General features: G+C 35.7%; 2 protein-coding genes across 2 annotated transcripts in view; one reads left to right on the top strand and one right to left on the bottom strand.

Annotated features, from left to right (window-relative positions):
- Positions 1–21526, top strand: part of LOC6045823 (G-protein coupled receptor moody) — a 234447-nt gene that overhangs the window by 100062 nt on the left and 112859 nt on the right. The window lies entirely within an intron of this gene.
- Positions 2850–20042, bottom strand: LOC6045826 (thrombospondin-4). The gene is made up of 3 exons (XM_001863084.2): positions 19754–20042; positions 7943–8069; positions 2850–3138 (listed from the first exon to the last, which is right to left on the bottom strand). The coding sequence occupies exons 1-3, from the start codon at positions 19938–19940 to the stop codon at positions 3030–3032; spliced, it is 423 nt and encodes a 140-aa protein (XP_001863119.2). The 5' UTR covers positions 19941–20042; the 3' UTR covers positions 2850–3029.

Below are 21526 nucleotides of genomic sequence, written 5' to 3'. Positions count from 1 at the left end.
GCAATGAAGAGTACTGGGCCAACCGAAGTGGGAATTTCCACTCCAACGGCCTCGATGATGTCCAGCTTAAAGTGTGGCAGCCGGCGTGGCTTGAGATCACGATGAACAGCGACAAGCACACCTCCTCCTCCAGACGTGGTCCTGTCGAGCTGCGTCGCAATCTTGTAGTTTTGCAGATAAACTTTTTCACCGGGCTTCAGATGAGTTTCCGTGATGGCAGCTACGTCGATCTCCTTCTCGCGAAGAAAATCCACCAGCTCTAAATTCTTCCTCCTAATGGAGCAAGCGTTCCAATTCAGCAGCTTGAGGGACCTACGATCCATACTGGATGACGAACGAGGTCAGCACTTCAATCTGCTGGGTCTTGGTTTTGCATCCACGCAGTGCAGCGGACATCTGTTTGAAAATATTGAGGAGTTCGGTTGAGGTGTAAAGATCATTACCATTTTCCTCAACTGCTGGTTCTTGGGTTGGTCTTGGCTCCTGGCTGAAGCCCGGTGGTGGCGGTCTCGGCTCCTGGCTGGAACCCGGCCGTGGATGATTCATCTCAGCTCTCTTCCTGGGATCCAACGGCAACGGTGCCAAGTTCGGGACCTGGCGTCGCGGTTGAAGAGGTGGAAAATTTTGCTCCACCAGGGCTGGAGGCGTTCTACGACGCTGAGGCTGATTCTTCGTCGATGCTTGCTGCCGAATTTTCACGAACTCAGCTCTCTTGGGGCACTTTCGGTCGGTTGACGAGTGCTCACCGTTGCAGTTGAGGCACTTCACCAGCGAATCTTGGATGCACTGGGATGTGATGTGCGCATCGGTACCACATTTGGCGCAACGACGCTTCAGGTGGCAGTTCTTACCTCCGTGCCCGAAACCCAGGCAGTTGAAGCATTGTGTGACGTCACGATGCACTGGTCGGTATCGCTCCCACGACACGATAATGTTGAAAACCGCTCGGATTGCCTTCAGCTCAGGAAGCGTCGTCGATCCCTTAGCCAAATGCAGCAGGTAGAGCTGGTCACGGTACTTGATGTCTTTGTTGCGTCGGCTCATTTTGTGCACGGCCAACACATCCAGTTTCAAAACTTTTAGCTCGGCAGCTAATTCCTCCACTGGCATGTCGTACAGACCTCTGACGACGATTTTGTACGGCTTATCCATGGCGACATCATGGGTAAAGTACTCCGCCTCGTTTTCGGTCAAGTAATCCTTGACCAGTTGATAGTGCTGCCTGGATTGCACCAGCACCTTAAATCCGTCCTGACACAGACGAATGTTGCCTAGGACTTTCCCAGACTTGATGAGTTCAACCAGCCCCGCTCGAAAGTCGATCGTTGCTGCTGATTGCCGCACATAAAAAGGAGGCAGTTTCTCCTTTCGCTGTTTCACTTCATTCTCCTTTGCTTCCGCTACCTGGTCCTCGTCAGGCAGTCCAGCAAACTTGTTGTTCTTCAATAGCTGCTCCTCGTGGGACGAAGAGTTCTCCTCCTCCTCATCCATCGGTACAGTACCGTCGCTCTTTTTCGTCTTTTTGCTGTTCGATGTCACTTCCAAAAGCACCTTCCTTTTGGAAATCCCCGGTTTTTGGCCATCAGTTGAGGCCTCAACCTTCCTTTTGGAAATTCCCACTTTTTTGCCTGCTTGAGCCGCAGGTAGGGCAATATTGCCGGCGTTTTGCGCCGGGACGCGACGAGTCATGTTGATTCAGACAACCTTCACCAACGAATGCTCGGATAACAATGAACCAGCCAGCGACATGTTGATTGGGTAAGCGAAATTCACACCTCACCGGTGCCGAGTTGCGGCGACCACAGAACGACACAATTTCCATTGGAGAGGGTTTGGAATGTCGCCACCACACCAAGGTATTGATTTAAATTCTAGTGTGCACAGTGGAAAAAACGTGTTTCGTAAATATTTTCGAAATTTATAACTGTGCAAACAAGCAGATGACATAACAAACGCAAATTTGTGAATTTCCAGAAAATTCCACAACTAAAGCTGTAATTTAGTACTGTTGGTATGAAACATTACCATTCTGGAATGCTGACGATAATTAATGGGCCAATTTCGAATCAGCGTTGTGTGAAAATTGTTTCAACGAAATTCCTCCTCCAGTTGGTATGGCAACACTGCTCCTAAAAGGATCATGCAACTATTGGATTTGCTTTGGAAAGGTTTAGGATTTTAGGCGGGGCCGTATTTTGCAAAACAATAGAACTTAATTTTCGTTGCACACAAAGAAAGCTATTAATATTAACAGAACATCCATAGCTTCTGGGGCGCACACACTAAGTCTTGCTGGAAACAATGCGATGAAACATTATTGCGTGGCTCGCAATCTACGGAGGGTCACAGACAAATAGATCTATTTATAACTCTTGACTGCTCCTTTTGCAATGCTGTAAACATTGATTTCGCAAAGTAGAAGGTTCTATTTTTACTACTGCAACTTTAGTCTACTTTTATGTTTTTTTTTAATCTATTTATCAGTGTCTCAATGCCACGTTGCTAACCAACTTAGCACAAAATTTTCTCTCTGCACGAAACTTTTCCACTTTCCCTGTTACGGTGGCCCCAAAAAGGAAACCAACCCAGAAAGGAACATGTGCTCTTGTTCTGGTTGAACAACTCTCTGGATCGCAAAATTCACTTTATAACTGTTCCTCACTCTTTCTCTCTCTGTCTCACTCGTTTCATCAGAATGCATTGTACGTAATATTTCAACCCGCTACAAAGCTTCTTTTCTGGTAAATTTCCGTACTATTTACGGTGCGTCTCTTGTTGGCATGTTAACAAGCAGCAGTCTTTTTATATCATCGAAACAATCAAATAAGGAGACATGAAAAAAAAACTACGGGTTTTTCTAAATTTTATTTCACATAATAACGTATGCAATTTTACATGATTTTTCCTATCCGCCTCTTTAACGGACATTGCACAAACATTTTCGTCAGTGCTCTTCAAAGTCGACGAAAAGCCACTTAGTGGCGCTGGTGCCGTCCATTTTTCCGCATAAATAGTGGTAATTTTTGCAATTAAAAGCAGCCACTTCGGGGGGTGCAGCTCAGCCCGTTGCCGTCGTAACCCACCGGGCAGGGTCCGCACACGGTCGCACCGGTGGGGGTGTCCGTGCAGGATGCACCGCTGGAAGAAAAAGTAGAAGAAGACGGAGGTGATGAGTTCAGTTTTAATTTGTTGATTAATTGGAGAAAATATAGAGAGTTTGATGTGGGATGGGTTGGGGTGCAGAAAGTAGGTTTGTTTTTGTTTATTTATAGAAGTGATTGAAAAAATGAAAGTTTTTTTTCAGGTTTATTTTTTTTTAAGAAACAACTTTGAATTAACTGACTTACTTAGTTATGTAGTTAATGGTACCATCTTAAAGAAGTAGGGGAAATATGCCCATTTTAAGCCTAATAAGTGGTCGTGTTTGAATGATGCTGGATAATCTGGAATGCTCCTTGAAATTCTCTAAAACCAAGAAAACCAACGAGTAGAGCAACATTTTGTGAACATTTCTGTTTATTTTCACTTTTATTAAAAGTTATGGTATTCCTTTTACAAGCATTTAAAAAATATATTTCAAAAATGCATTCTAATCAGTCGAGTGCATTGGGCCACGCCCATTTTTCTATTTTTAGCTTGGTTCTTTTTTTCTTCCAGCGCTCTTTTGGGTCTGATTAGGGCTGCCAAAATTGATGAAATTTTAAGCAAACCCTCACGAAAAGTAGCATTTATAGAGGCTCAATCCAACAGGCGCTGCACCAGCATGTTGGTGGTGTTGGTGGCCACCCTTTGTTTTTTATTTGCCTTCGCTTCTCGCTCGGTTTTCTTCAGCCTTTGATTGGAATGGGTAGTCAAAATTGAAACGTCAAAAGACTTCGCGCGTTTGTTTTTTTGATGGCGCTTGCTAATTATTTATTTGTTTCGGGATTATTTTTCAAGTGAGTGACTTACTAATATGTAAAGAACATGTTTTTTAGATATTTAATTTTGTAGGGGAACTAAACCCTTTTTCAGCCTATTTATAGTGTCAGCACATTGATCATGAATCACAGCTTTCATAAAGCGTTTTTGGCTGTTCCAATGTAAAAAATAGCTCAAATTAAAGTGAGCAAGCAACTCTCCATTGTTGATACATGTGAAATTGTTGATTTAATAGCGGAACACGGCAAAAGTTAAAATGGGTATTCTTCCCCTATTTTTGATTTGGATTAAATTTAACCAATACAAGGCTCTAAACAATTTTGCAGACTGGTAATACAAAATGGACTGTCTTCATTTTTTAGGTTATAATAAGGACTATATAAAATGAACGTAAAATTAAAAAAAAAATACAATTCCGAATTTTGTATTTGCATTGCTAGTATTTTATGTTGACTTTCCAGAATGAATATATTTTTTTTTGTCTGAAAACGATTTTAGAATAGTTTTTTTTTTTTTAAAGAATTTTTCAATAGATAACATTAAAATCTAAATATATATAAATTCCATATTATTTGACAATTTTTAGATGAGTTACAAAGACATCTTTTGCACTAAAGTTTAGGATGGCTTAGAGTTTTGATTTTTTTAGAATATTGTCAAAAAGTATTTAAAATAAATTTTAAGTTTTAAAATCATGTTTGGAAATTTGATTAAACAGAGCTATTTTTAAATTATAGACAGTTAATAGTAGTTTATGCAACAAGTTGCAAAAAGAAGATTTTTTCAACGCGAGTTGTACATTTATCCAACCGACCGAGTTGTTTACAACATTTTTTTGCAATTCCGAAAAAACGCTTCTTGAATGGATTTTTTTTTCAAACATTCATGTGTTTAGTCAATTCACCGTTAAAACAAAAAAAAAAGTTGAAAAATGTTACTTTCCGATACTAGTGTTGGAAAGTTCAACTTTTCAGCACCCAATTCAGTGCTGAAAAGTAGAATTTTTCAGCTCTGGTATTGAGAGGTATTAATTTTCCATTAAGTTATTTTTGGTAGGGAAAAGTAGGCCGTTTCGTTTCTCCAGGAAAACAAGAAAAGTTGACAGTTTCACAGCGGAATTGCAAAATAGTAGTTTATGCAACAAGTTGCAAAAAGAAAAAAATTTCAGCACGAGTTGAACATTTATTTAATAAGGTTCACCGAGTTTGAAAAATACGACGAGTGTTGAAAAAATCTAATTTTGCAACGTTTTTTAATTCCGAAAAACACTATTTGATTGGAATCATGAGTTAAATGTTAAATAAAAAAAAGAAATTCTTTTCTAAAAAAGTGTCATGTCAGTACTGAAAAGTAAAACTTTTCAGCATTTATTTTGAAATGTGTTGCTATTCGAGTCTGTTATAAATACCAGTTATAACGTCATGATTCGAAATCCGGACACTTAGTAGCATATCATTTTTGTTATAGCTGGCAAAAAATCATGTAATAAGCTGGAAATGTAGAAACATCATAAGGATGTAGTATAAACAGTCAGTTTCAAGAAAATGAATGCAAAATATGTCTTTTCTAACAATTTTCCATCAGAATTTTAAAATTAAAATGACTTGTTGTGCTTCGAATTCCGGACACTGACAAAAGCTGATTCGAAATCCGGACACTTTTGCTTCGAATTCCGGACACTCGATTTTACTTATGAATCGCACAAATTTGGACTGAAATGCTAGTGAATGGCAACCGTTAGGTCTCAAATAAGCTGTTAACGTCAAAACAATCGGTAGTTTATATAAAAATTTGCTAGAATTTAAGGAAATCGAAACCATAAATTTCTGCTTTGCCTTCCCGGTGCTTCGAACGCCTATGAAATATTTCAAGTGAAATGTTTCGCATTTTTGGTAAACTTATAATTTTGTTGTATTTAATTGTTTTGGCATTAACTACAGTATTCAAACAAACTTTAAATGAAAGTTGATGTTGGAATTCATCAAATAACACAGTTTTGACATTCATAACGCAAACTTATTTCCAAATAATTGATAAAACAAGATGAAGTGTCCGGGTTTCGAAGCGACCGGGAATTCGAATCATGACGTTACATGTTTTTTTCCTTGTATCTTTTTAAAGTGTCTCTTGACAATTTTACAGCAAATTTTCTGAATTTTTCAAAGAAAAAAAAGTTTTTAGAAATGGTAATCGTCTATTTGACTGTGTTGTCAATTTTGCGTTGATGAAATTCGCAAACATTTCTCCTACCCACTCATTGCGACTCATGGTCACAATTTTTAAAATTGAAAAACTGCAAATATTTTGCTTAAAATCTAATTTTCGGTGGCTATATTTTGAAACGGACAATTTTTTAAACTCTTTGCGGATTCTGCTCTATGGCTCAAAAGTTGGGGATTTTTGTCCCCTAAAACATATTACTTTCGGGAGAAAGTCAAAAAATATATATTTTGGGAAATTGAGTTTTTTCCGTGTACTTATTTCTCAACAATACCTATAACTTTGCCGAAGACACCAAATTGATTAGAAAATTCACTCAAAAGTTACGAATGTTTGAATATGTACGTACAATTTTTGTATGGACATTCGGGCAGACGGTAATAACAAAATTCATGCCATTTCAATAACAAATACTGTTAAAATAACAGAAAATGTTATGGAATCTTCTTGAAAACCCCATTTTTTAATAAGGCTTTAATAACAGTTTATGTTATCATAACAAAATTTGTTATTGGTTTGATATTGATTGAAAGCAAAAACAACTTGGGAATAACATTTTTTGTTATGGAAGAATAACTTCAACTGTTATTGGGATGATCGGATTAGTTGTTAAAATAACAAAAAATAATAACAAAGATTTGTTCGAAGAATCACTTCAAATGTTATTAGTCTGTTATTACAATAACAATCCAATAACAAAAAAATCATAACGATGAATGTTATTGGACAAGTATTTTCAAATAACAAAAAATGTTATTCCCAAGTTATTTCCGTCTGCTCGGGCAGCTGCCAAAATTGTATGTAGACTTGTATAGGTGAACTAATGACACAAAACAACTTATTTTGGTCATAGAGAAGGCCTCCACAAAGTTTGAGCCAAATAAAAAAAATCAAAAAATAAAAATGGTCGAAATCGGCCGATTTCGTAGAGAATTGCTCATATGCTGTACACTTTTACTCTCAGTCTGTGTTTCTTTTCCCCTCGGAGAGGTGCTGCGCTGCTTCGGATGTGCTCGTAAAAATCTTGTTTGCTACATATCGTACTAGGTAGATAGCATTAATCCTAAAGTGTCTTTTTTTAACGTTTATATTTTTTCCTTTTGGGATTATCTTTATTTAATTATTTCTATAATTATTTAAAATGGATTTTCGAATCAATTCATATTCCGATAGTATAAAATCAAGTGATTCTAAAGGCTTTGATGTATTTTTTTAATTATAATATTTATCAAAATGCAACACAACCCAACTGAACTCGAAAAGCTCAAAAAGCATCAGTGAGGGAGTTTTATGGTTTTACTATTTATTGCAGCTGAAATAAAATATTCCACCGCTCACTCTGAATCACTGCATATTCAAAATTTTGCTTTTCACCCTCCATCAGCGGCCGCCAAATTAAATACCATGGCAATGATGAATTCGCATTGCATAATTGTTCGATGCCGAAGCCTTTTCCTGGGAAAAACGCCCGGTCCAAACGCTTCATTTATCATAATAAACATCCACATCCAGGAAGGACTGGTATCCTCCCTCTTCCCATGAAAGCCCCAACAAATTGATATTTGATTCTCAATTAATCACAGGGAGGGTACATTTCTCGGTGCCAACTCTCCAATAATGTTTGCTGAAATTCCAAAAATAGCACACAATTATCTTAATTTCAAAAATAATGACTTTGTTTCATTAACATGAAACATTAACAAAATTTTTAACATTTTTTGTTGCATTTTAAGAATGTAATTTAAAAAAAATGTTCCAAAAATCACTGATTTTTTTTTCTAACAGTGCAACAGTGACTTACCTGGCGCACGGGCTGTCCGCACACTTCCGGCCGTCGGTGATTGGGCTGCTCGTTCCGGACTCGCACCGGTCACACTTGTCCATCAGATTGCGTAAATATTGGATCTCCTTCTCCATTGCGGTGGCCACTGGTTGGTTTTGGTTGGTTGATGGAGAAAAGGGAGAAGTAAGATATGTTTGCAATGAGTGGGTGGGAGAAATGTTTGCGAATTTCATCAACGCAAAATTGACAACACAGTCAAATAGACGAAATTTGCTTTGGGACAAATTTCAGATCAGTCCAATGTTGCAGATTTTTTCAGATGGTAAAAAAAACACTATTTTTCTGATATGTTTTAGGGGACATCAAATGCCAACCTTTCAGAAATTTCCAGAATGTGCAAAAAATCTTTCAACGCGTTATACATTTTTGAATCAAAATTTTTTTTAATTTCGAAATATTGGTCCTAATTTTTTTTCAACTTTCATTTTAGATATAAATCAAATTTGCAATCAAAAAGTACTTTACTGAAATTTAGATATAGTTCACCGTTTTCAAGTTATAGGTTTTTTTTTGAAAATTGTTGCAGTTATTCATTTTTACAATAAGTGCCCATGTTTGCCCACTTTTGAAAAACATATTTATGAAAAGCTGAGAAAATTCTCTATATTTTGCTTTTCTGAACTTAGTTGATACGATCCTTAGTTGCTGAGATATTGCCATGCAAAGGGTGTACCCCATTTGGCATAATGGACATTTGGCATAACGGGTTTTCAAGAAGGACGTTTGGCATAACTGGGCCAATACATCAGGGACGTTTGGCATAATGGACATTTGGCATAATGGACATTTGACATAATGGACATTTGACATAATGGACGTTTGGCATAACTCGTTCAAAAATCATCTAGGACGTTTGGTATTATGGACGTTGGGCATAATTATTACTAGATTTTATATTTGTTTTATTTTATAAGTACTTCTCATTTTCACGATTGAAAATGTGTTGTTTATTTGCCTTTTTTATGCAACTTTCAGAGATTACAATTAGTTTTTTTTTCGAAAAATGAGGTATCTCTTTATTTTTTCCCCAACAGTAAATTGTTTTCTTTTTAAACAATTCACAATAAATCTTTTTGATGAAATTTTGATATTTTTAACGAAAATTTAGTTTTATAAGGAAATATCTCTTGTTAGCTTTACATTTTCCCCTTTCAATATAATTAGCAATAATATTTTTTGAATAAAATTTTCCTTTTTATATGAAATTCAACTTAATGATGAAAAAACCTCTTCAAATTTTTGACAATTGAGCTGTTATAATGCAATTTTCCCTTCTTTTGATCATAATTTAACTTGAAGAAGGAAAAATCTCTAATTAAATCCACATTTTTCCCTTCTTTTTTTTCGAATTCAATCTAAGGAGCACCCAGCACTCATTTTTGCACATTTTTCTCTGTTGCTTTATTTTTTGCAATAAAGTTGTGTATGCAGTCATCCCACATATTCGGAACGGTTTACAGATCGGCCGATGGTTGAAAAATCATAGAAAATTGATAGTCGAACATAATGTTTTGCTTTTTCCTTCATGTGGTAGCTTTTCTTGAGATCTTTCGATTGATGTATAGAAAGGCCGTAGTTTTTAACGTTTTATATCATTTTTTAAAGATAAACATTGAACCATGAAAACCACAAATTCGGAACACTTTTTTCTTGCGGATGTAAACAAACCTTGGTTCTCTCCAGGAATACAGATTTTGAACAAAATAATGACTTCACACACTGAAATCAATGGAACTTATGCTTAGTGATGTTTTATACATGGTCTGATGACTTTTTTGTGGAAATATCAGTTAAATTCAGGTGTTCCACAATTGTGGGAGGCACAATAACATCCCACAATTATGAAACAGGCAATTTGGAGGCAGTGTTTTGCTGCTCTGGATAATATTGTCTTGAAATGAAGTATTTGTCCAAAAAGTACTACTTTTACTAATGAAATAGCAAGAGAATGTCCAAATAAAGGTCCTAAAAATAGTAGGGTTGACGGAAAAGCTGTATTTGGCATGCTATTGACAAATTATCTCGAAAGTGTTCCGAATTTGTGGGTGTTCCGAATATGTGGGATGACTGTATTTCTCATTTTCACGAATGAAAATGTATTGTTTATTTGCCTTTTTTATACAACTTTCAGAGATTACTATTAGTTTTTTTTTTCGAAAAATTAGGTATCTCTTTATTTTTTCCCCAAAAGTAAATTGTTTTCTTTTTAAACAATTCACAATAAATCTTTTTGATGAAATTTTGATATTTTTAACGAAAATTTAGTTTTAAAAGGAAATATCTCTTGTTAGCTTTACATTTTCCCCTTTCAATATAATTAGCAATAATATTTTTTGAATAAAATTTTCCCTTTTATATGAAATTCAACTTAATGATGAAAAAACCTCTTCAAATTTTTGACAATTGAGCTGTTATAATGCAATTTTCCCTTCTTTTGATAATAATTTAACTTGAAGAAGGAAAAATCTCTAATTAAATCCACATTTTTCCCTTCTTTTTTTTCGAATTCAATCTAAAGAGCACCCAGCACTCATTTTTGTACATTTTTCTCTGTTGCTTTATTTTTTGCAATAAAGTTGTGTATGCACTTTTCCCTTCTTGTATTTATTTTAAACTTATCTTAAAGAAGAGAAAATTGTTTAAAACATTAATTGCTAATTAAATTGATTTTTTGAAAAGAGGTTGGTGAAAAACATAAAAATAATGCGATTGTCAAACATTTGAAGAGTGGCAAAATGTGAATCTTTAAAGAGACTTTTCCTTCTATAAGTTTAATTTTATATAATAGAAGGGAAAATTTCATAAACAAAGACAATTGTCAAGTATTCAAAACGTATTTTTTTTTGAGATTTTCTCTTCTAAGAGTTGAATTTAAAATAAAAGAAGGGAAAATTTCATAACAACTCATTTCCCAAATATTTAAAGAAAGAAAAATGAACATCCCTTATTAAGGTTTAATATTAAAGAAGAGAAAATTGCAAAAAAATAATTGCAAAATATTGAAAAAAAAAAACAAAATCTGCACTCTTTTGAGAGATTTTACCTTCTTTTAGTTTTAAAAATAAAGAAGAGAAAATTGCTTTAAAAATATTTATTGAATTTCTTTAAAGAAGAGCAAATGTACATACATACTTCAGGTTAAATTCAAAAAAGGAGGGAAAGGGACAATAGTGTAAAATCTTTATTGCAAAATATTTAAAGACTGGCAAAACTTACATCTTTTTGTTAGTTGAATTTAAAATAAAAGAAAGAAAAATTTAATATAAAAAATTAGCTGCAAAGTATTTCAAAAGGAGAAAAATCATAATTTTATAAAGACACTTTCTAAAAAAGAATTTTAAATAATTTTATGAAAAAATGCATAATAAAGCTTTTAAAGTAAAACATTCTGTTTAGAAAATAGGAAAAAAGCTATAAGTTATTATTCTTTACAAAAATTTTTTACTAATTTAACAAAACAAAAAAAGCTTGCAATAATTATGCCAAACGTCCATTATGCCAAATGACCATTATGCCAAACGTCCTTGATAATTTTTGAACGAGTTAAGCCAAACGTTCATTATGCCAAATGTCCATTATGCTAAACGTCCCTGATGTCTTGGACCAATTATGCCAAACGTCCTTCTTGATAACCCGATCTGCCAAATTTCCATTATGCCAAATGGGGTACACCCCCATGCAAGGTTCAAAAACAGGAAAATTGAAGTTTTCTAAGTCTCACCCAAACAACCCACCATTTTCTAATCTCGGCAACTAATGGTCCGATTTTCAACGTTAAAATATGAAACATTCGTGCAATTTTCCGATCTTTCCGAAAATAATATATTCAAAAAAATTTAATCAAGACTTACATTTTAAAAGGACGTATATTACGTATAATATTTGTCACGCTTTTCCTTTACTTACAACATACAATGTCAAACTAGCTCAGACCCCCCTCTCCCTCCTACAGCGTGACATACTTTATGGATGGCGCCTAACTTGAAAACGGTGCATTTTCTCAAAATTTCACTCAAGTACTTTTTGATTGCAAATTCTATTTACATAGAAAAATGAAGTTGAAAAATTTTGCGACCATAATTATTTTTTTTGAAAAAAATATTATTAATTCATAAATTCGTCACTCGGTCAAAATTTTGTCGCACATTCTGGAAATTTCTGAAAAGTTGGCATTTGATGTAAACAAATGTAAAAAAATATAATAAAAATAGTGTTATTTTGCAAATCTAGTTTGAGGGACGAAAAGTTAAATAAAAAATCAACAATTGTATCATTTTTTTCAGTGCAGTCCTTATTCTCCAAAAGATACCGTCATCTGGGGCGAATCGGGACTACAGGCTGAATAGGGACAGCTATTTTTATTTTAGCTTGACGTTTGGAAAACGATGCACTATTTCAGATGATCTGTGTCTGTTCTATTCGAAATTTATCAAAAATTTCCAAATATTGTACAGTTACAATTCTAAAACAGCTGTCCCAAATCGCCCCATTTTTTTTTGCGCGCAAAAATTTGAGAACTTTTTGTTTAAATATGTTTTGGAACACGAAAAATGAGTTTCCCGGTAAATATCAATGAAATAAATAGTTATGTAGTTGATAACAGATTTGTCAACGTATATTTAACAATTTTTATTGATATTTGATAGACTTTGTTGCCTAATAGTTCAAATTACTATCTTTTACTAAATTTACAATTTTCTCATAGAAAAACCAAACAAATTTTGGAAAGTTGTATACCAAAATGTTGGAAATAATTTGATTATGAAGGAAAAAACTATTTTTTTCAAAAAATCATAGGTTTACGCTATTTGTTTATAGGTGGCGACATGTGTCTTTTAGCTTTGCTGCAAATTCTCTATCCGAAGTTCGCTTATTCGAAGGTTTGTATAGGACACGAATTAAGAACAAAAATTTGTTTTTCGTATTTTTCTAATTTCTTGTTTTCAACACCAAATTCGAGTTCATCTGCCCCATTTTAGTTAAATATGAATAGTTGATTGGAAATTAAATAACAAAATGCACTTTAGCGTAGTTTAGAGGTACTTTTTAAACTCGTCGATCAAAACTAGGGACCTACATAGGGAAATGAAATGTTCTGGGAGAAATTTCAAACACACAAAGTCAATTTAAGGTTGAAGAACTTGTAGTTTTTCTTTGGTGCTGGCACTTTTCTTATACCGAACAAGCGCAAACATAACAAAAACTACCAAATTATAAAAATTATCAGTTTTACAATGCTTTTGATTGTTATAAATATAGTTTTTTGGCCAACATTATTTAATATTGATTCCGACCTTGTTCTTGCCAGGAATGTGCTGTGTCCTATCCCTCGCCTAGACCAGACCAAAATCCATGATAAAGCTGTCAGACCAAGACTGTCAGAACAAAGAGCAAAAAGTAAACAATCTTGGTCTTCGACGTAGGTGCACACAAATCAAAAGAAGAAAATTTGAAAAAAAAAAATTCCAATTCAATAACTGGTTTTGGGCTGAAAAATTGATTGTACGCCAGAAAATGATAAAACAGTGCGGTGTCCTGTACATCGACAATTGAATAAGCAGTTAAAAGCCTTATACTTCCACTTTAATTTTTGATCGCGTTTTCGGATCACACCTGAACAATCTTGAAATTATTTATGCGGATTTGTGAGTGTCTTGCGAACCTTCGTGGTGAACGGACACTAGAGCTGCGGTATTTTTTACTACCTAAGCTCAGAGTTATTTCAAAACAAAATTCACAGTCTTTTTAAAGACTACCTGAGTTATTTTCCAAAATTCTAAACAGTCTTTTCAAGACTAACACCACCTGAAATTTTGTTGTATTTTACAAACGAAGCCATCTTTTTAAGAGAACTTTGCTTGCAAAATGCGTCAAAATAAAGGTAAACGCAAATCTTCTGAAGATTTGGTCGTTACGTCGGTGAAGCGTTTGAACGCTAAACCGGCTAACGGAAACAGAAAAGAAAACAGCCTCTTCTGAGGCTGATTCTGATTCTGAATGTGAGGTCAATCCTCCAATTCCATTGACAAACAGTTTCGGTGTTTTATCCGAAACTGATGACAAGGAACCTTCTCCTCGTACTGAGCCTTCTGCCGTCGAGAAACGAGTAAAGGCTCCGCCAATTGTAGTGACTTCCGTCTCCGATTTGGCCAGCTTTCGAACGCAACTGAAGAATTGCAAGGAAACTTGCAATTTGAAGGTTTCGTTCCAGCTTGGTCGAAGAGGAGAATGTCGCTTGTTGACGGAATCTTTACAAGATCACCAAACTTTTGTTGGTTATTTGAAAAACCACAAACACAATTTCTACACGTATGAGACCAAGAATGCTCGTCCATTCAAGGCGGTCCTGAAAGGTCTCTCCAACGACTTGTCGGTGGATGAGATCAAAAACGAACTTAAGGTGTTGCTTGGCTTTGCCCCATCCCAAGTAATACCAATGAAGAAAAAATCAAACGGGAATATTTCTCGCTTTGGTTTGACTTCACAATTTTATCTGATTCATTTCAACAGAAATGAAATCAACAATTTGAAACTTTTGGACAAAGTTCAGTTTTTGTTCCATGTACGGGTAAAGTGGGAGCATTTTAAGAAACATGGCGGTAATGGCCAGAATCTGACCCAGTGCCGGCGTTGCCAGGCATTCGGTCACGGTACTGATCATTGCGCCATGGTTCCAAAATGCATGGTTTGCGGGGATTCTTCTCACGACAAGGACAATTGTCCCGTGAAAGAAGTCACCCAATTTAAATGTGCAAATTGTGGTGGAAATCACAAATCAAATTTCTGGGATTGCCCCATCAGAAAAAAGGTTTTGGATTCTCGTGCTAAGCATCAGCCGAAATCCAAACCGAAATTTTCTCAAAGTCAGATTGTACCTGCATCTTTAAATCAAACGTTCGTGCTGTCTCACTCGAACAATTCTAGAAATACCCCTACCGTGGAAAAGTTAGGTAACAACAATGGCATTTCTTATGCTAACGTCGTTTCGGGTTCATCCACGAATTTTAAATCCTCTACCAATCTTTCTGAAATTGGGCAGGTACCTCAAATCTCATTTGAAAATTTTTCTGCTGGCAACGCTTTGGGATCTTTTGATCTCGGCGATGTTACGTTTGAAAAAATGACTTTTTTGCAAAACTCACTGTTTGGTTTGATTCAAACAATGAGTAATGCTACATCCATGATGGAAGCAATCCAGATTGGATTAAAATTTGCGAATGATGTTGTTCTTACCCTGAAGTTTAATCATGGATCTAAGTAATTCCATCAATATTATGAATTTTAATGCTCGCTCTTTAAAGCGAAAGAAAATGAATTTTTCAACTTTTTACGAGTTCATAACGTGCATGTTGCTGTTATAACCGAAACATTTTTGAAAACTGGCACTTATTTGAAAAGTGATCCAGATTATAAAGTTATAACTAATAACCGAATGAATCGAAATGGCGGTGGAGTTGCAATAGTAATCCACCGTAGTATGACTTATAGCACGTTACGTGACTTTAAGTTAAAAGTTATTGAAAGTTTGGGCATTGAACTTGAAACTTCTTTTGGGAAAATTATGATTGCAGCTGCATACTTGCCTTTCCAATGCACTGGGGAAAATAAAAATTATCTTAAAGGGGATTTGAATAAACTTACTCGGCATAGATCTCGATTTTTGATCATCGGTGATTTTAATGCCAAACACCAATCTTGGAATAATTCTAAAGTAAATTCCAACGGTAAAATTCTGTTCAGAGATTGCACTTCTGGTCTTTATTCGGTTTTATACCCGAATGGGCCAACTTGCTTTTCTTCTGTTAGAAATCCATCAACAATTGATTTGGTGTTGACAAATCAAAGTCAGTATTGTGGTCCTTTAGTGACTCATGCTGATTTTGATTCTGATCATCTTCCAGTAACTTTTTCACTTTCTCATGAAGCAGTTACCAGACCCAATAGTTCTGTGTTTAATTACCACAAAGCTAATTGGGACAGGTATCAGCATCATATTGAGAATAATTTAAATCATGATTTTGTTTTAGAAACCAAAGCTGATATTGATTCAGCCTTGGAATCTTTAACTAATACAATTTTGGATGCTAGGAATATTGCTATTCCTAAAGTCCAAGTCAAATTTGATTCTCCCATTATTGATGACGATCTTCAGCTTTTGATTCGTCTGAAAAATGTTCGCCGAAGACAGTATCAACGTTCTCGTGATCCTGCACTGAAGCGAATTCAAAAAGATTTGCAAAAGGTTATTGACCACAGATTCACTCTCCTGCGAAATGAAAAGTTCGCAAGAGATGTCGAACAAATTAAACCTTATTCCAAACCTTTTGGAAACTTTCAAAGGTTCTTAAGAAACCTCAAAACCAATCCCTTCTTTAAAAGATGGTGATAATATTCTATTAACTAATGGGAAAAAGCTCAAAAACTTGCTCAGCAGTTTGAGAGTGCTCATAATTTCAACTTGAATGTTTTGAGTCCTATTGAAAATCAAATTTCAGTAGAATTTCAGAATATTGTTGAACAAGAATTTTCATCAGATGAAGTTTTTAATACGGATCTGAATGAAATAAAATCTATTATCAAAAATTTAAAAATATGAAAGCCCCTGGTGAGGATGGCATTTTTACATTTTAATTAAAAATTACCAGAAGCAACTTTAAGTAGCTTGGTCAAAATTTTCAACAAATGTTTTGATTTGGCATATTTTCCCAGTAGTTGGAAAAATGCCAAAGTAATTCCGATTTTGAAACCGGATAAAAATCCTGCTGAAGCCTCAAGCTATCGGCCCATTAGTTTGCTTTCATGTATTAGTAAATTATTCGAAAGAATAATTCTTAATAGAATGATGACGCACATTAATGAAAATTCAATTTTCGCTGATGAGCAGTTTGGATTTCGCCTTGGGCATTCAACTACTCATCAGTTGTTGAGAGTTTCAAATTTAATTCGAAGCAACAAATCTGAGGGCTATTCTACTGGCGCTGCTCTTCTAGACATAGAAAAAGCATTTGACAGTGTTTGGCATAAAGGTTTGATTGCGAAATTGAAAAGGTTTAATTTTCCGATTTATATCGTGAAAATTATTCAAAATTATTAATAATTTCAAGAAAAATTAGAATCCTGCGCTCCAAATAATCGCCGCAGAAAGATATCGTCGCAATGGGAAAGCCCTGGAAAACCTAGAGATGGCAGGAAAGTAGGCTTAGACAAATTTTTAAAATAATTTTGACAGTCAATCTGAGATGTTCGTAGGGACTTTTTCTGCTGGCTGACGATTGCTGGTTGGTTTTGGCTGCGGTTGTCTTGTTTCCGGTGGCGGAATCTACGGTTCTGAGACCTTAGCGGCAGGCTTTATGGAACTGGGTACCGGGTCTGATGGACGCAAAGCGGGCATTGTTGACTCCGTCGGGTAGGCGTTCCCATAATTGCAGAACTTGATGTCCAGTCATACGCTAATCCGGGCATGCTTAGAGGGGACACTTCTTGACGGTTATGGTCAGCGGCCTGATAGATGTCGGCCATGATTTTGATGGCGCTAAATGGCGCAAGACGATGGCTGAATGTGGGAAAAAAACAAAAAAAAAATATCGAAACATGGTTCCACCAACGAGTGCTTCTCTCTGGTTCCACGTAAACCATCAAGCTAATGAAAAATCATCGCACAGACCGGTGGCCGGGATACGGTCCACCGAAAGATTCAGATTTGTCAAGAATTTTGACTTCAATTTCTTATCTTTTAACATGAAATCTTATGCATAACATCGGAACCGATTCCACGATCTTCGGTGGCCACATCCAGAACCTTATTTAAGAAACATCGTTAACGCTTCGGTTAACTGGCCATGCGACGTATAAAACTAGTTGATTTTGAATGAAGAGTCTCTTTAGTATGTCAATTCGTCTCCTGGCCGGTTCCCATATTCCCCGGTGGTCACATCCGGACTCCGTTTTGGCAAACAAAAAATTAACAAAGTCTCAACCACATCCCCCTAACTGCGTTTCATAATAAAAGAACGCTGTTGCGAAGAAACTTCTGGGTGGAAAAACAATTTCATATCAAACATGATCCCTGCAATAGAAGGAAGAAATTATATTTTCAATATTAAATATTATTTCTATCAAAAACGCTCACCATCTTTAAAAAAAATTATCGAGACGAAAAAATAGCATAACCAGTTGAGCTGAACTGACAGCGATGTAAAGTGTAAATCAAAACGATTGCTGCGATTAATTGAAAAACTCCTTGCGCTCCTATATTTGAGACCCCCTCAAGATAATCACCAAAACTGATTATTTCTCAATACGCGCAATATTTGACGGATCGTACTCTGCAGGTATGTTATCAGAATAGCAAATCTGATCAACTACCTGTACGTGCTGGCGTCCCTCAAGGAAGCATTTTGGGTCCAATTTTATACAATATTTTTACTTCTGACTTGCCTGATTTGCCCCCAGGATGTCAGAAATCACTTTTTGCTGATGACACAAGCATCTCCGCCAAAGGCAGAAGCCTTCGTGTCACCACAAGAAGATTACAAAAAAGCTTGGATATTTTCAATTCTTATTTGAAAGAATGGAAAATTACTCCAAATGCTGCAAAAACTCAACTTATTATTTTCCCTCACAAACCAAGGGCTGATTTTCTTAAACCAAAAAGTCATCACATTATAAAGATGAATGAGGTAAATTTAAAGTGGGAGGATCAAGTGAAATATCTTGGACTTGGTTTTGACAAAAACCTTACTTACAAGGATCACATTGAAAGTATCCAGGTTAAATGTAACAAATATATTAAATGTTTGTATCCACTTATAAACAGGAATTCTAGACTTTGTCTCAAGAATAAACTGTTAATTTATAAACAAATTTTCAGACCTGCCATGCTTTATGCTGTGCCGATCTGGACAAGCTGTTGCTTAACCAGGAAGAAAAACTTCAGAGGATTCAGAACAAAATTCTGAAAATGATTCTGAAACTTCCTCCCTGGTTCAGCACCAGTGAACTTCATCAATTAGCCGAAGTTGACACTTTGGATGTTATGTCCAATAAGATAATTGATGCATTTCGACAAAAATCATTGCAGTCTTCAGCTTCATTGATCCGCTCTTTATATAGTTTATAAGTTAGTTTTAAGGTATCCCTTTTCCCTTTTGTACATGTAGGACCTCCTACATTTGAAATCACTGAATAGCGAAAGCTACAATATTTCATGAATAAATGAAAGTTGCTAGTATTTAAAATTGAGGTGAAAAGTCATCGTTTGTGATTGGACACTCAATAATATTTTAACTGAATGAATGTACATGGAAAAAATTTGAATAAATATAAACTTAAAAAAAAAAAAAATTATGCGGATTTGTAATTCCTCTTATTCTATCATTCCCTTGGTTCTTGCATGATCTTGATGCTCGATTGGAACCCCGATTTGACAGTTCGATTGGAACCCTGATAGTGACATTTCGCCTCTCCATATAGGCTCTCTAATCAAAACCCCTCTCATCACTTAGGAAAATTGCAAGGGAAATTGGCTACCAAAAAAAATCCTAAAATCCCTTTTGATGTCTCGCAGGTGCCAAGCTAGCAAGTTTTTTTTTCTGATGTTGTCGTTGAGACTTTTGAGTAGGAGCGATACTATTAAAATGGTTGAGGTGGTAACATTTTAATCAAGTTAATTCAATTTAATTTTAAAAATACGTATATTACGTAATTTTAAATTGCCAAACACTTTTCAAAATCAAACTTCAACCTTGCTCTGTCTATTTATTTACTCACATCGACACTTGTCCGGCGGAAATCCGTACTCGTCGTTCTCGGGGTTTTCCTGGAAGGTGGTCGCCTCGGCAAAGTACTGATCCCGGGAATCGCCGAAGCAGCCCGGCTGCGGACTCCGGAAGTGATTGACGGCCAGGGCTAGCGCCGGCAGCAGCACTAGCAGGGCGAAAATGTGGCGTGGAGCCATTCTTTTTGAGCAGAATGTTAAGGGGGGAAGCGAATTCCGCAGAACTTGTTACAGAAGCAGCTCTCCGACTTTGACTGAACTCTGCGCTGCTGAAGCTTCGAAGCCGTCAGGAAATTTCATCGACGTTCTGACCGCGAACGATATTAGCAGGAAATGATAAGCGAGTTCTCGTTCTGGTGTGACCAGCCGAATGTGTGTGTGTGCAGTGTATGTGTGAATTATGGTACTTTGTTATGGACGCTTGAAATATGAGCTGGCACTTTTGTTCGATGTTCTACTCGGTTGTAAAAATTGACCAGATTTAGAGGATATCGATGTTGGCTGGTGAGGGGGCAGAACGATATGAAATTTTGCAACGTGTAGTGTAAGCTATCGACAAGCACGTTCGAGAGTTTGTGGTCCAGGGAAATATTTCATTTCAATTTTGGGAATTCCCAATGATGCATGACTTTTGAACTAAATTGGTGCGCTTGTTACGAGCATGATGTGGAAGATTATTAATTGAATTTCAAATAAAACTGTATCAGATGAAAACGGTATTTTAAGTATTAGGAATCATGTAAGAAAAACAAACAACAAATAACAAACAACAAACAACAAACAACAAACAACAAACAACAAACAACAAACAACAAACAACAAACAACAAACAACAAACAACAAACAACAAACAACAAACAACAAACAACAAACAACAAACAACAAGAACAACAAGAACAACAAGAACAACAAGAACAACAAGAACAACAAGAACAACAAGAACAACAAGAACAACAAGAACAACAAGAACAACAAGAACAACAAGAACAACAAGAACAACAAGAACAACAAGAACAACAAGAACAACAAGAACAACAAGAACAACAAGAACAACAAGAACAACAAGAACAACAAGAACAACAAGAACAACAAGAACAACAAGAACAACAAGAACAACAAGAACAACAAGAACAACAAGAACAACAAGAACAACAAGAACAACAAGAACAACAAGAACAACAAGACAAGAGAGACAAGAGAGACAAGAGAGACAAGAGAGACAAGAGAGACAAGAGAGACAAGAGAGACAAGAGAGACAAGAGAGACAAGAGAGACAAGAGAGACAAGAGAGACAAGAGAGACAAGAGAGACAAGAGAGACAAGAGAGACAAGAGAGACAAGAGAGACAAGAGAGACAAGAGAGACAAGAGAGACAAGAGAGACAAAAGAGACAAAAGAGACAAAAGAGACAAAAGAGACAAAAGAGACAAAAGAGACAAAAGAGACAAAAGAGACAAAAGAGACAAAAGAGACAAAAGAGACAAAAGAGACAAAAGAGACAAAAGAGACAAAAGAGACAAAAGAGACAAAAGAGACAAAACAGACAAAAGAGATAAAAGAGACAAAAGAGACAAAAGAGACAAAAGAGACAAGAGAGGCAAGAGAGACAAGAGAGATAAGACAGACATGAGAGAAGAGAATTTAACTTTGATTCACTGAATAGTTAATCTTTTTAAAGATTTCTTGACAATTCAATGCTTATTGATGACAAACGCTGTATTTATTATCAAAAAAAGCTGTTTTATTCACGAAAACCTTTAAAAGTT

The sequence above is a fragment of the Culex quinquefasciatus genome, chromosome 1 (assembly GCF_015732765.1).
Source record: "Culex quinquefasciatus strain JHB chromosome 1, VPISU_Cqui_1.0_pri_paternal, whole genome shotgun sequence".
NCBI classification, from domain to species: domain Eukaryota; kingdom Metazoa; phylum Arthropoda; class Insecta; order Diptera; family Culicidae; genus Culex; species Culex quinquefasciatus.
This window is presented reverse-complemented; position numbering and strand designations above follow the sequence as displayed.

What these genes read in the sequence shown, in the direction of transcription:
- LOC6045826 (XM_001863084.2), bottom strand. Translation starts at nt 19,940, where the DNA reads ATGGCTCCACGCCACATTTTCGCCCTGCTAGTGCTGCTGCCGGCGCTA. An exon ending in TCCGCCGGACAAGTGTCGAT is followed by an intron (nt 8,070 to 19,753) that starts GTGAGTAAATAA and finishes AAAACCAACCAG; the next exon opens with TGGCCACCGCAATGGAGAAG. An exon ending in GCGGACAGCCCGTGCGCCAG is followed by an intron (nt 3,139 to 7,942) that starts GTAAGTCACTGT and finishes TTTTTCTTCCAG; the next exon opens with CGGTGCATCCTGCACGGACA.